We start from the raw sequence: 13989 nt of genomic DNA, 5'->3' as shown, positions 1-13989 counted from the left end.
CATCATGCTTTCAGTAAATGGTTACTTATTTATAATCTCAAAATACTGCTTGTGTTTTACCACAAAATTTATAAACTAACACTAGGACACCAGTCACGTTTTTCTTATGTATTTGTAGTGCATCAACTCTAAAAATTGTCAAAATGGAAAAAGTAATAAAACCGAATAATGGCACCACAACAATTAACGGCGGACACTGGTTTCTTAAATGACAGTCATGACAGAAAAAAAATTATAACGAAATTCAAACCGTCAATCATAAACAATGCAAAAAAATACTAAACCCTTACGCGCGAAATTTCAAGTGATCATCACTTCTAATGAATTCACCCGGAATATATATTAAGTAACAGTTGCTAAGTTGTTCATTATGCAACCGTATGATATAAGAACGTTTAGACGTGGCAGTACAGGGTGACAGTGTGGGTTTTGTTTACGACATAGGATAGAAAAAGTTGTTTTATGCCCCAAATGGTAATTAATAATAGCAGTCACAGTCATTATAGTAAAATTTTCTTATGTTCCAGTTCATGTTTTACACAATCAATCGTAAAACCACGAAACTAATTAAGAGAACAATCTAGGTTAATGTACTTTGATGACTATCCTTTAAAATAGAATGGTACTTGGAAAACATGAAAATATCGAAATTAGGACCTACAAAGCCGTGTAGAATATAGCCTATCTATAATTAATGTTTACGTAAATGCAATTCTCTGTTCTAAAGCGTTCGCTTCGTACGTTTTTGGTGATGCTTTGGTCGAAGATCCTTATTACGCGCTATATTCTAAAAATGTCGGTTTAAGTTTGCACTTTATACTACCAGCAATGGTAATAAACCAATAAATAACTTGTCTAAATAATACTAGTGTTCAAATAGAGAGGCTTCCTCTCGGTAAAATTAGACGCCGATATGAGTGAAGGGGCCGAAATGAACGACAGGAGGGCGACAAGAAGGGCAACCCCACTCGTCACGCGGCCAGTCAGCGCTAGATAATACACCCCCATATTTGCTAAATACAGGACCTTCATTGATGTTTTTTCAATGAGAATTAGGATTATGTAAGTGTACGTATCCAAAACCCTGTCGATCGATTTTATTTAACATATCGAAAAGAAGAATATGATTTAATAGCGGCTTCTGACGGTTACAAACATGCGAACATTTTGGACGGCCAAATATGTCCACATTTTATTGCGGTTCAATTACATTCTTTTCATACGTTCATACGTTTTATTTTTCAGTATTGATCAACAAGTGGGGATTAGGTAGCTGATATCTTCCTTTCACTATAGGTGACACGCATTACAAATCTCTTGAAAATTGTAGTAAGTACCGAAGTATTAGCATATAAAGGATCAAGCACCCTAACTTGTGCCATGCTGCATTTTTAGTTTTAGAATATTTCGAAAAACAAATATATTTCAAAATTAAGCTCAATTACATACTGGAAACGACTATTGTGGTTATGGGGGCTTTTATTGTTCACAGACAGTCTGTGCCTTTTGGTTCTAGATTTAATGGGGAAATCAAATGTGCGCTAAGTCAAATGTCTTTGGCGCCCCCCCTCACAACCTCTTTACACTTTTTTTAATACTTAAACGGAAGTTATTAATGAATACATCGATAACGCTAAAATGCCACGGTTTTACTTTTATTGGTTTTAGGAATATCCGAATATTAAATTTTTTGAAAAAAAAATATTAAAATTCAGGTATACTGATGCGTTTAAACATAGACACGATCGAAGACTATGAAACCTCGTGTCAGTATGAAAAAGTGTACTTTTCAAGGGGGGGGGGGGGTTACTTGTTTTACAACACTGAATAATGAACACATCATTCAGCTTTATTCAAATATCTGCGCCGGTACTTACTGATTTCTAAAATTTGTGAGGTTTAAACTTGAAACGTAAGTTCGATCAACAGCTGCTTTCTTCGGCGTCAGTGTACGTATCGGAAAAAGATAGCACCGAACTAACTTTGAATGTTCTTTAGAGTTTCCTCCATAGTCCAGATGGCGCTTCCATCTTGTGGTAATAATTATTGCATTTTTTCTAATTATGTGATAATGTCAAATAATTTCGTTATGGCGCGATACTCTGCAACAACGCAATCGAGAATAAAGAAGTCCAAGCACACGCATGGTGATTGTGAGACAATTGTAACGAAGCACCTGTTTTCCGCCTTGAAATTACCAGTTTTAGTGATCACTCTGTAGATGAACACCCGGTATCAAGAAGCGTTTTAAGTTGGGCGCTTCGTTACGAAGATTGTCGCTCCGAAAATATTTATTTCCGTGTGGAAATATAAGGTAGAAAATAGTAGTTTAATATGTAGGGCCGCCCGTTAAGGAAAAAAGGGACCGTATGTAATCCGCGGTTTGCAACCGTCCCCGTAGGAATATTTAAATTATTTTTACACCCGTGGAAAGCTCTCTTGCCAGAGAAGAAGAGAAAGCATCCATCTTATCAAGTTTTAGTTTCGTTAATTACCCATTAATCGCTTATAGTTTTCTATTGGTATACGAAAATTCAGAATGAAACCGGCAAGGTCGTGCAGTTTAAGGGAAACATCAACGTGATAATAGATGACGCCGGTTGACCTCACATTCCAAGGAAAAAAGGGCATGGCTGGACTGCCAAATTTGGAGATTTCATTCCGACTATTTGGATAAGTATAATTAACCGTAATTCTGGTTGAATGGGTTACAGATATCAGTCTCCTTTTAAGTCGAGATTACGTCCTTTAGGTGCACCCTTAAAAATGTTGACGCCGATCCCCATATTTTTAAGACCTCTAGGAACGACGTAATTAATTAAAGAAGCATAGCGGAATTGTATATAAGGTAAACGCTTAATTTAGAGGAGATCTTTTTGCATTTGGTAGTTTACCAAAACGTAAGTTTAACCGAAACGTATAATCTTTGCCTTTTTCCTCTTTTGCCTTTGGTGTTTTAATTTATTAAATTTGGATATTTTCCGTAAATTTATTTTGCATTCAAATCGTTTAATTTTGCCTTTACATTAAGTTTGCGGCACCGTAACTATACCTTTTTCTTTTTCTTGTAGAGTAATTCCTACCGCTCAGTTAATTACATGGTAAGCTTTTGCTACTTTCCGCTTCATTAATCTTATTATAATTATATTATGCAGCGTTCTTTGTATCCAATTAAACATTAATTTGATGTACTAAATAGGTTATCATGGAATATTTATTTATTTATTTATTTATGAATATAACAGGTTTCCCCAATTACAATGTTCATGTGTTGTTAATAAAAAAACTATTCGAAAACAGAAAGAATATAAAAAAAATATATGTTAAGAGTGTTAAAATAAAAAAAACACAAAGGAAAACAAAAGGAGAAATAAAAATGAAAAAACATGCTGTGAACAATTTTTACAGTTCTTGGATATTGTCACACGACCTTGCAAATTGTCTTAGGAACATATGAAAAATATCTATGGTGTTGATGCGGGGGTAGGGAATGCAAACTTCTGTATTAAAATAAATCGCTAATTGTCACAATATTTAACAAAAAAAACCTTCAGCCTAACTTAGAACTCAAAAAAACCTCACCTGTAAAACACAAAAAGGTGAACTTCTAAAGTGCCTCAAAAATCATACATTTTTAACGAAGAAAGTTTAACAATTATTTTAAAAATAACTTTTCCGTTATGCGTTTCATTAACACAGTAAACTGAGTCAACAAATTCCTCACTCCCGCAAATCCCGCGGGATCCCGCTCCATTTATGTGCGGGATTAATCCCGCAAAAAGGCTGCGGGATCCCGGTATTTTGGGATCCCGCGATCCCGGTATTGCATTCCCTACGCGGGGGATATAAAATAAATTTCTAGTTCTTGATGATATAACATTTGGAACATAGAAGTTGATTGTGCCTCTTATAACTACATCGTCAATAAAATTATTCAAATTTTAAACAGAAAAATAAGAGAATGGCCATTCCTTCTATGCTCCAACGTTTTTAATTGGAACGACTCCCTTATAGATTTATATGATACCAAAAAAGGATACGTGCTATAATGCTTGTAATATACGAATCCAGAATTTAAACTGGACACGTGGAATAAGTTGACACTCATTTAATTGACAAGACCAGAGTTCCTTATAACAAACCCGAGGTTTTTATATGCAGCCGCTGTTATTTTATTTATTATGGTTTTTAAACGACAAATCGCTCGTAAGTGCAGTGACACCTAAATCAGCTGTTTCATAAACTCTTTCAACTGTAGGTAATACCATTGATATCATATTCGAACAAGTTAAAAAGTAATCGTAAACGATTTACATAAAGCGCATTTCCACTTGCATTCGTTTCCCATTTGTAAGATGCAACTTCTGTTAAAATCGTAAAAATCCGGCCACAAATATGAAAGATAGCGTTGTACATGGGCAATCCATTGTTGACGTGCTACTTCAATTTCAGTTTATGAGAAGAATTTCATTTCAATGCTTTTCTAAATAAGAAAGTTTGAACTGCGCATGCGCAAACCTAAATTTTAAAACTAATGTTAGATTTTCCTTTGTTCCAAGCGCCTAAGTATCAAATTTCACTTAAATAGTTCCATAGATAAAAAAGTTGGCACTGCGCATGCGCAAAATAAAATTTTGAAACTGGCGTTTGATTTTCCTTTATCCCAAGTGCCTATGTATCAAATTTCGTTTAAATTCTTCCATAAATAAAAAACGGCACTGCGCATGCGCAAAACCAAATTTTGAAATTGGCGTTTGATTTTCCTTTATCCCAAGTGCCTATGTATCAAATTTCGTTTAAATTCTTCCATAAATAAAAAAGTTGGCACTGCGCATGCGCAAAACCAAATTTTGAAATTGGCGTTTGATTTTGCTTTATCCCAAGTGCCTATGTATCAAATTTCGTTTAAATTCTTCCATAAATAAAAAAGTTGGCACTGCGCATGCGCAAAACCAAATTTTGAAATTGGCGTTTGATTTTCCTTTATCCCAAGTGCCTATGTATCAAATTTCGTTTAAATTCTTCCATAAATAAAAAAGTTGGCACTGCGCATGCGCAAAACCAAATTTTGAAATTGGCGTTTGATTTTCCTTTATCCCAAGTGCCTATGTATCAAATTTCGTTTAAATTCTTCCATAAATAAAAAAGTTGGCACTGCGCATGCGCAAAACCAAATTTTGAAATTGGCGTTTGATTTTCCTTTATCCCAAGTGCCTATGTATCAAATTTCGTTTAAATTCTTCCATAAATAAAAAAGTTGGCACTGCGCATGCGCAAAACCAAATTTTGAAATTGGCGTTTGATTTTCCTTTATCCCAAGTGCCTATGTATCAAATTTCGTTTAAATTCTTCCATAAATAAAAAAAGTTGGCACTGCGCATGCGCAAAACCAAATTTTGAAATTGGCGTTTGATTTTCCTTTATTCCAAGTGCCTATGTATCAAATTTCATTCAAATACTTTTATAAGTAAAAAAGTTTGCAATTCGGTTTACAAATGGTCGAGATGCGAAAAGGGCACTGTGAATTTTGAATCGATTCGATTCAACTTTTGGCATTGCGTATTATATGGCTAAAGCTATGCCCATATTGAATTTCATGCAATTCAGTTCATAACTAACGGAGATGTAAAAGCGATCGAACATTTCTAAACAAAGTTATCGTTCACACGGACAGATGGACAGACAGACAAAGGAACAGACGGAGAGATCAACCGGCAGGCGAGAGATAGCAATGCAAAATTATAAACGATCTCTAGGATCGTTAATAAACGGCAAAAGTGTAAAATTATGGAACATGTAAAAAACGGTTTTTTGTTTTTTTTACAATAACTTTTTTTGTAAGCGGTACAGAAAAAATTCCTTCCTTGGTACAAGACTCGACACCATAACGAACCAAATAGCGAAAAAAGTAGAACAATAGCTCTTAAGATAAAAAACTAGTAGCGTCGCAAAGTTAGCGGACGGACGGACGGACGGACGGACGGACGGACAAAGTGGCCACAATAGCGCATTTTTTTATTATTTTTGTGGAAATGCGCTAAAAATAGGGTATTTTTCCGCTTAGAACATGTTAACACTTTACATTTACTTACATTAAATTTTAGTTTGAAAGTTTTAGTCCAAGATGCTGTTAAGTCGGCTTGCAATTGAAATTCAGCGCAATCGGCTGTTGAACTTACAGACTTGAACAATTTTAGGTCATCTGCAAACAACAAAACTTGAGAATAGCGTATTAACAAAAAGTAAAAATAACAATATAGTCCCAAGTTTAAGCCTTGAGGCACCCCAGAATATGTTATGAAAAACTCGAGAAATATGATTCTTATAAGCGACAATTTGTAAACGACCCGTCAAATATGATATCAACAGTTTTAATTATACCTAATATAAGGGCACTGACAAGCTGTACTGTATTAATTTATCCATAAGCATATCATGATCTACATCTCAAATGCTTTTTTCTATTTCGGTGTCACAATGATGATTTTGTACAACTGTTTTCGCCGAAAACAGTTGTACAAAGACAGTGATTATAGTCGTTTTTTTTGGTAACTCATCTCTTAAGTTGGCAGTTACTATTTAGTACAAGTAGGTACTTCGTTGGGTACTTCCATGTTTGAACTTCAAAATGTCAGTCTTACTACGCTGCCAACCTAAAACTTAACGGCATAAAAAGTGTTCCCAACATAAAACATGTTAGTTCTAATGTTCCCTATAGTTTCTGATAATGATTTTTTTAATTAAATTAAAGCACCGAAATAGAAAAAATAGTATGAAAAACGCGTGTTACAATGCTTTATTGTAATACTCCTATCTTGCGGACACTCGTGGCTACGCTTCGCGTCGCCACTCGTGCCACAAGATAGTCGTATTACAATAGGTCGCATTGTAACACTTGTCTTTCAATATACTATTTTAAAGTCAGTGTAGGTATATAACATCAACCTGGTTTCTGTTATCCAACGCAAGAGAAGTGTATAATGTACAAAATTACAAAGTTTCGTTACCGTAGATCTTTTTGGCATGAAACCATGTAATGGATAGATATTACAGGATTTAACATGACTAATTCAAACGTCTTGTAAAACAAATCCACGGAATCATTAACTGCATCAACCAAATCATCCCAAGTGCAGTTGCGTATTAAATTATACATTTTCAAGAAATCAGCTCTTTTATAATAGAATCGAGGAATTGAATTATTTCCTTTTATCATCAAAAAATTTAAGTATAAGTCTAAAGTTTCACCAGGACATTATATAATATAAAATACTTTTTTCCATTATACACAATTTTAACCCACAACCCTTCAACTCCATTCATAAAACAATTTAAACTTTCTGACACTATTAATACCCCACCACCTCGCAAATGGTGAACCCTATCCTTCCTATACACAATATATCTACCTACTATCAAACAGTTCATTACTGAAAATACTGTCATTAGGCCACGTTTCACTCAAACTTGATGCGATCAAAAATGAGTTGCTGTCGAGCCCCCTTTGGAATTTTTGTTTACATGGGAAATCGTACTTAACTTGAACTTCCAAAGGTAACTCTACTGCAACTCATTTTTGATCGCCCATTATAATATCATAGTTGTACACATCATGACGTCCTGCAAGACAATAAGCCGCTTTTAAGGAACGTTGAGGTATCAGGCAGGGACGTACACAAAGTTACTAATTACTTTATTTTTAGTAATATCAAAGTTACATGTAGTTTATCCGCTCAACATGTGAAGGGTCGGGATGTGCTTGATACTTGAGTGGCTCTCGGAACGGGCTCAATTTTGTCAATTTGGTCCACAGACCGTTTATACCCATTCGATCTCATCCACAAATTAATTTAACCTTTTTTTGACATTAGTGCTCAAATGTGGAGTAAAAAGTTTGAAACTATTTTGGTCTGGATTTTGAATAGTCATTTGGAGGGTAGATAAGGCACCGTACAGTTCAACAATTCTTGTGAGAGGGAGTGCAAAAAGTTTCAGCTTTTCCCTATTCAGTTAAAGGTTGAGGAAGGGGTGGGGTGGATCTAAGGTCATTCAATCCATTACGCCCCGCGGCCCAGCCTGCGACATTAAAATAAGTACATATTTGTTTTACATATTTCAGTTTTATTACAATATATGAATATAAAATAACTGACCATAGTGAATAGGTACATTTATTGGTTGTTCCAATACCAGTGAGACTTCCACCTACGATTGTTTGGGTCAATATATTCAGTGACCTTCCGCACCAAATTAAACAATGTTGTATCCCTTATATAGAATACTAAGTGAATGTAATAAAATCTCCAGAATTAGCTTACCTACTTATGATACGCGTATAAATTAGTATGTAAATACTCGTACTCGAATCATCTGTCAGATTTAAATTTATTACAAGCATAATTGTTCGTTACTGAAGAATAAGACTATAGACGGCGACGTTTAATTACATTTATGAAGTAAGTGTTCTCGCCGCGCCGTTAAGTAACGACAAAAGACACTTCAAGGATATTACGGTGTGAATCACATCGGTAATAGCTAATTGACAGAAACGTTTGGTGGTACGACAAAGGTTGCGGCCGTCATAATTTTGCAATCAAAACATGAGTAAAGGAAAACGTAGTCAAACAATTGTAATCGATAAGATATCCCGATATGAGTCGCGGTTCAGTTGTTAACAAATGAAGGGAGCCCATATGTGAGACAATACATACAGGTCCCCTTTACGCTGACAACTAAACCAACCCCTACTAAGTGAATCCCCCAATTTCTGAGTTGATTACGCGAAGCCAGACAGCTTTTGTTCCGTTCTATTCTTCAATTACATACAGTACAGAGTACTCGATTGTTTAATTTTTTTATTGTTATAAATGCGACCCTGATTTTTTAAATTATAACCCCTTTAATGAGTCATAATCCGTCAACTTAGCAGATTCTGTCTTGCGTGTCAAACACAACAGTAATGATGACACTAACGCATTCTTCATCTTAATTTTTTACGATATGTTAATGAAACCGAGTCTATAGAGGAAGTGACGTCATAAACGTGCAGTGCTTGTGCTTCGCATGGTTTTCTAACAACCCCCTTTTTATATAAAGACTTAACTTCTTAAATGTATAAAGTTCCGGTCATTACTCGTTAAATTAATTTTGCATGATGGGAAGGGTGTTCTCGCCTATGTTAACTAAATAATAATTACATACGCATTATTTCCTGTAAAGCGAACGACTTGTCGCTCTTTTCACACTTTTACTTCTCTCATCGTTGCAAAGGACTGGAGTTAACGTTAATCTAAAACTAACTAATTTCTGTAAGGAAGGAAAATATGCATATTTTTATTTTGCGTTTTATTCATCATCCTTTTTAAATTCATCTGTTTTTCGATGTTGTACTTCGTACGTCTATCTTATTTATTTATGGCAAACCGTCAATTTGCTATAAGGCTGCACTCGCATAGCAGATCAATTTTATTAAGGATCCTAAGATCCTTTATGTTTTGCGAGATGTTTTGTGTTGTTGTCCATCCGTACGACCGTTTGCGCTATAACTCAAAAGTGGCCGGAAGGAAGCTAACGCAACATCAGGAACAAAACTTACAGGACTTCGAGTGTATCTGGAACATGAAAGGCTTAATATAATAGAAATCAATATATTTCAATCCCTAGGTTAAAATCGTTATTCTTACACCAAGTACGTTGAAAAAAAGACCAAGAGCATTATTTCGTTGCTCAAACATGAATTTGATGCATTTTTGGCGACCACAGTAGGTATTTTGAGCAAAGGATGTCAGAATCGTTATTCGTGCACCAAGATCGTTGGAAAAAAGACTAAAAGCACTATCTCAACGCCCAAGGCATGAATTTGATACATTGTTGTTGACTGTATGTATTTTGCAAGGTTCAGATGAATGGTCGTTAACATGTTGTAGTGTACTTAACCCCCAGGTTCTACGCTAACTTCACACTACAAGAACACGAAAATAAAGTCAACCCGGCAACTTTTAAAAATGGCCACTCGAATGACTATTCCCTCCAAAACTAAACAAGATCCCGCTTAAATTTGAAAGGTGGCACGTGATCAAACATCTAAGGCAGGGCCCCCTTACGTTAGTTGTCGACAACGCTTTGACCTGAAGCATAGTAGGGAAGGGACGTAAAATATAACACTCAAATTGTGAAAAGTTTGTTTAATAATGATCGCAATTATTATTGATTGCAAACAACAACAAACATTTATGGAGCGACGCGTTCACGACCGCCATTCAAGACAAGATGATCAACGTAACCCCCGTTCGTGCTTTTTAGATGGCGCAGGCAGCTTTTTCCCACCTAGAAATTGCTTGGTTGCCAACTCTCAAAAATGTATGTATCGTCGCAAGTTATATATACAGGGTGGAACCTTTCTATGTGATCCTGAGGATCCTTCAATATTCCATTGTCTCAGTTTATTTCTTCTATAACGGTAAGCGTTTCGGATAGCTGTTCACAAACTGGGGTAGGCGTACCACCAGTGGTACGCCAAGTCAAGGCCGGTGGTACGAGCACTAGTGTAGACACGCCAAATTGGAGTGTGGGAAAACATTTTTGTGAAGGGAAACATTGAAAACTAAAGTGGCAACACTGCGCATAGTCAAAAATTTGGGAACCGCTGATTTAGGAAATACAATTGCAACATCTTGTAGTTGCGACAAATTTTTAATACATATAACGGGCGAACAAAAATGAGTTGCTGTCTAGTGGCCTTTGGAAGTTCAATGATTTCCCATGTAAACAAAAATGCCAAAGGTGACTCGACAGCAACTCATTTTTGATCGCATTGTACTAGTGTGAGCATGATTTCATAAAAGTCAAATGAAGTTTGTCCGACTTATAAAGGCGTTAATATTTCTGAATGCAGTCTTAGAACATAGAGTCCAAAAAGTGATTAATTACTAAAAACTGTCTGACCACCTCTACATCAAGTATACACCGCTCAAAATCTTGCAATCCATTATCTAAATGGACAATGAATGATTTCTGGTTATTTTTTCTAATGAATCAATCTTTGCACAATAATTTAATACTGAGCAGGTCCGTATTTAGAGCAGTTCAAGGTTGCTATCCACCGCGGCGGTGACCTTGGGAAGTAGATCACGGAGAAGCTCAATGATAGTTCGCCCTCAAAGGTCAATGGTTCTATTATTTTGTGGCGTTTTATTTCATTTTCAATGTTATCAAAGATCAATACACCATTTTTTGTGGTGTCATATTTCACTTTCATCGGTTCTCGTTGGTTGAATTCAGAAACCATTGTCTCGCTGATATCTCGCTGCACCCTCCCACTGCCCTTTCCCTGTCCGCAATCTCCCTGTTCTCTCCCTGCTCTCCATTTGTCCCCTCTTTGCTCTCTAACTGGCCTCTACCTCTAGTTCGTGATAGGTCGAGTATAGTTGGTTGCTTCGGCGTTTGGCAAGGATCACGTTGTGCAGGTACTGGCAATTAAAGTAAATAGCTCTAAGCGTTTAGGTACCGACAAATAGATACCCCACATGTAAACAGACACCGAGATGTTTCAGTACCTCGGCAACTTCATAAAAGTAGTTGATTTCCCCATTTGTAGTAGCGTTCGTGTTGTTGACCGACGTTTACGCATTATCACACGTCTACCACACTCACATCGCCCCCACTGTGAAGTGTGAGGTGTAGGAAGTTTCGGCAAGTGAGATGGGGATTATGTATCGCAATTTTAGATTATAGTTGCGCCTCTTTACTATTTCTCACTCAACGCTCTAACGTTAGTCTCTATCAAATAACGGAAACGATACAAAAATTTCGAACTCTGGTTTCACGAATGGCACTTAATGTATTAGCAGACATAGTACATTATAATCGAGTACTCGGACTAAGATGGTTTAGAGAAACGCTTTGCGTCCCTGAGTGAGTGCTACTCAGATAAGTAAATGGGAAGTCGGTTGGTCGTGGAGAATCGTCATATAATTAACAGGAAGCGGTCACGTTGACCCGCGTGCGAAGTTAAGTGACTCACCTGTAAATTACTGTAGGGCGGATTTTATTTTGTGTTAAAATTCGCGTTGAAGAACTAGAGCATTTAAAACACCAAAGTTTAGGTTATTCTAATACGCTTCGAACCGCCAGCGCAGTAATATACCGAGAGCATATATTATTATTTGCGGAAAAATTGCTTCCGCGTACGGTAACGAAGAACATGAAAAAACAAACGCTTAAAATTGCGAATTTGTTATAATTCTTGATGATGCGCAAACGAATCTACAAAACTGATAGCGGACCCATGGTTCGCAATCCATGCAATTTGGTTAAGACTTGTCTCATCTTCCGTTGGACGATGTTCAGTTCACTTTCCGAATTTTTCTATAAAAATGGTCGCCCGCAATTGTTGTTCATTTGGGGATTATCAGCCGCCGTTTTCATACACTTTTTGACGCAGCAACAACCAAATTTCTTCAAATGGGTGTTGTGGTTATCTTGTTGCGGTACACAATTGATATTAGGTATTCTGTTTTAAGTGTTCCCGAGTTGTTTTATGGCAAGAACCATAGTCGTTCTAATGATGGGTGTAAATAAAATTAGGCATTTCTTGGTAAGCATCTTTAGGTATAAATCGATCGCGCACTAGATTACAACTTTGTCAGAAAATTTCACCTTTGCTTTAAATTTTACTCCATTTGGACAGTTTTCTATGCCGGAGGTGTTAAATCCATGGTCCGAGTAATCATGCGATTTCTCACAAAATGCCTACACATTCCCGTCCCACAACATCTAGGTATTCTTTCGAGTTGTGCCCGGGTGCATTTTTTCGAAAATGCACATCATTTCTGGACAAAGTACTCTGCACGGTCTTGTACGACACTCTAAAACGCCGATCAGCTTGATTAAGAATTTGGCTCGGCAGGGGTTGCACGAGTGCAGACGTCGTGCTACACGAACTTATATGCACGTCATCGGTTTCCTACACGAACACCGAGACGAATAAAATCAACTGGATCGCGACGAGTACGTCCGAGTGTACCAGGGTCCAGGAGAACATCTTAGATGGCGCCCAAGAAGACTTCCTCAAACTGGCTCGAAACGTGACGCAACGCGAGCCGCGACAATGAGAGCGAAGGACGCACTACGCAAAATCAGTGAAAGGATGTCTTCAGCCAAACTGATCTGGAGAAAATTCGCCTAGTCTTCAACTGCATTGATTACCAAGAGCACTCCCCTAATTCGTGGTACATTTTTGCTGAGATTACATTGCATGGTACCTATCGAATATGGATACTGTAGCCATATTTCTTCCACTACTCTAAACGCTACACTATCCTCCGTTTACCTCTTCCTCTTCCAAAAGCACATTTCTCTGAATGAACTAAATGACGCGTAGACACAATTTTTAATTGAATGCTCAGAGTATCTACGATCTACAATTTGGTCACTCATTGAAATCGGTCTCTTCGGATTATAATTTGGTAACACTATTTTTTAGAAGCAAAGCAACCCTGTAGGTTGAAGAAAATTAAAATAACATAGGTACATACATAGCGCATGCAAATCCATATCCAGGACAATTCCGTTGCGAAGAAACGATATATTTGGAAAGAAGCACAATAGGTTCGAGGGATGACAAATAAGTAAGTTCTGCGTGTAAATTTTTGCGCCGGGTTCCATGTAAGCGTTACAAACACGAAACCATTTAAACAAAGCGCGAAGCAGTCAGTGGTGCGTGCCACTTTCACCTTCCACTCGTCCTTCTCGAGCTTTAAATATTTCACAACGCATTCCTGAAGAAATTCGTCTTTAAACTGCATGCATAATCTAATGAGAAACTAATTCAATCGGTCGTTTATTGAATAACATTTTATCTCGATTCCAATCGAGCACTATTTTAATTTAGCAAGTGGCAACAAATTGTAGGCCATTTAAATGTCGCTCGGGAAAAAGTGATAAATGGCTCTTTTCGGTCGAATATTTAGAGTTTCTCTGTAAAGTAGT

At 36.8% G+C, this 13989-nt stretch overlaps 1 protein-coding gene across 1 annotated transcript in view; it reads left to right on the top strand.

Moving 5' to 3' along the window:
* LOC116166397 (kalirin-like) overlaps positions 1-13112 on the top strand; it is a 19643-nt gene extending 6531 nt beyond the window's left edge. The window contains exon 5 of the mRNA XM_031481353.1: positions 12893-13112. Coding sequence (XP_031337213.1) covers positions 12893-13112 — 220 coding nt within the window. The remainder of the gene's footprint in view (positions 1-12892) is intronic.
* The last annotated feature ends 877 nt before the right edge of the window (positions 13113-13989 follow it).

The sequence above is a fragment of the Photinus pyralis genome, unplaced genomic scaffold (genome assembly GCF_008802855.1).
Source record: "Photinus pyralis isolate 1611_PpyrPB1 unplaced genomic scaffold, Ppyr1.3 Ppyr1.4_LG3b, whole genome shotgun sequence".
NCBI classification, from domain to species: domain Eukaryota; kingdom Metazoa; phylum Arthropoda; class Insecta; order Coleoptera; family Lampyridae; genus Photinus; species Photinus pyralis.
This window is presented reverse-complemented; position numbering and strand designations above follow the sequence as displayed.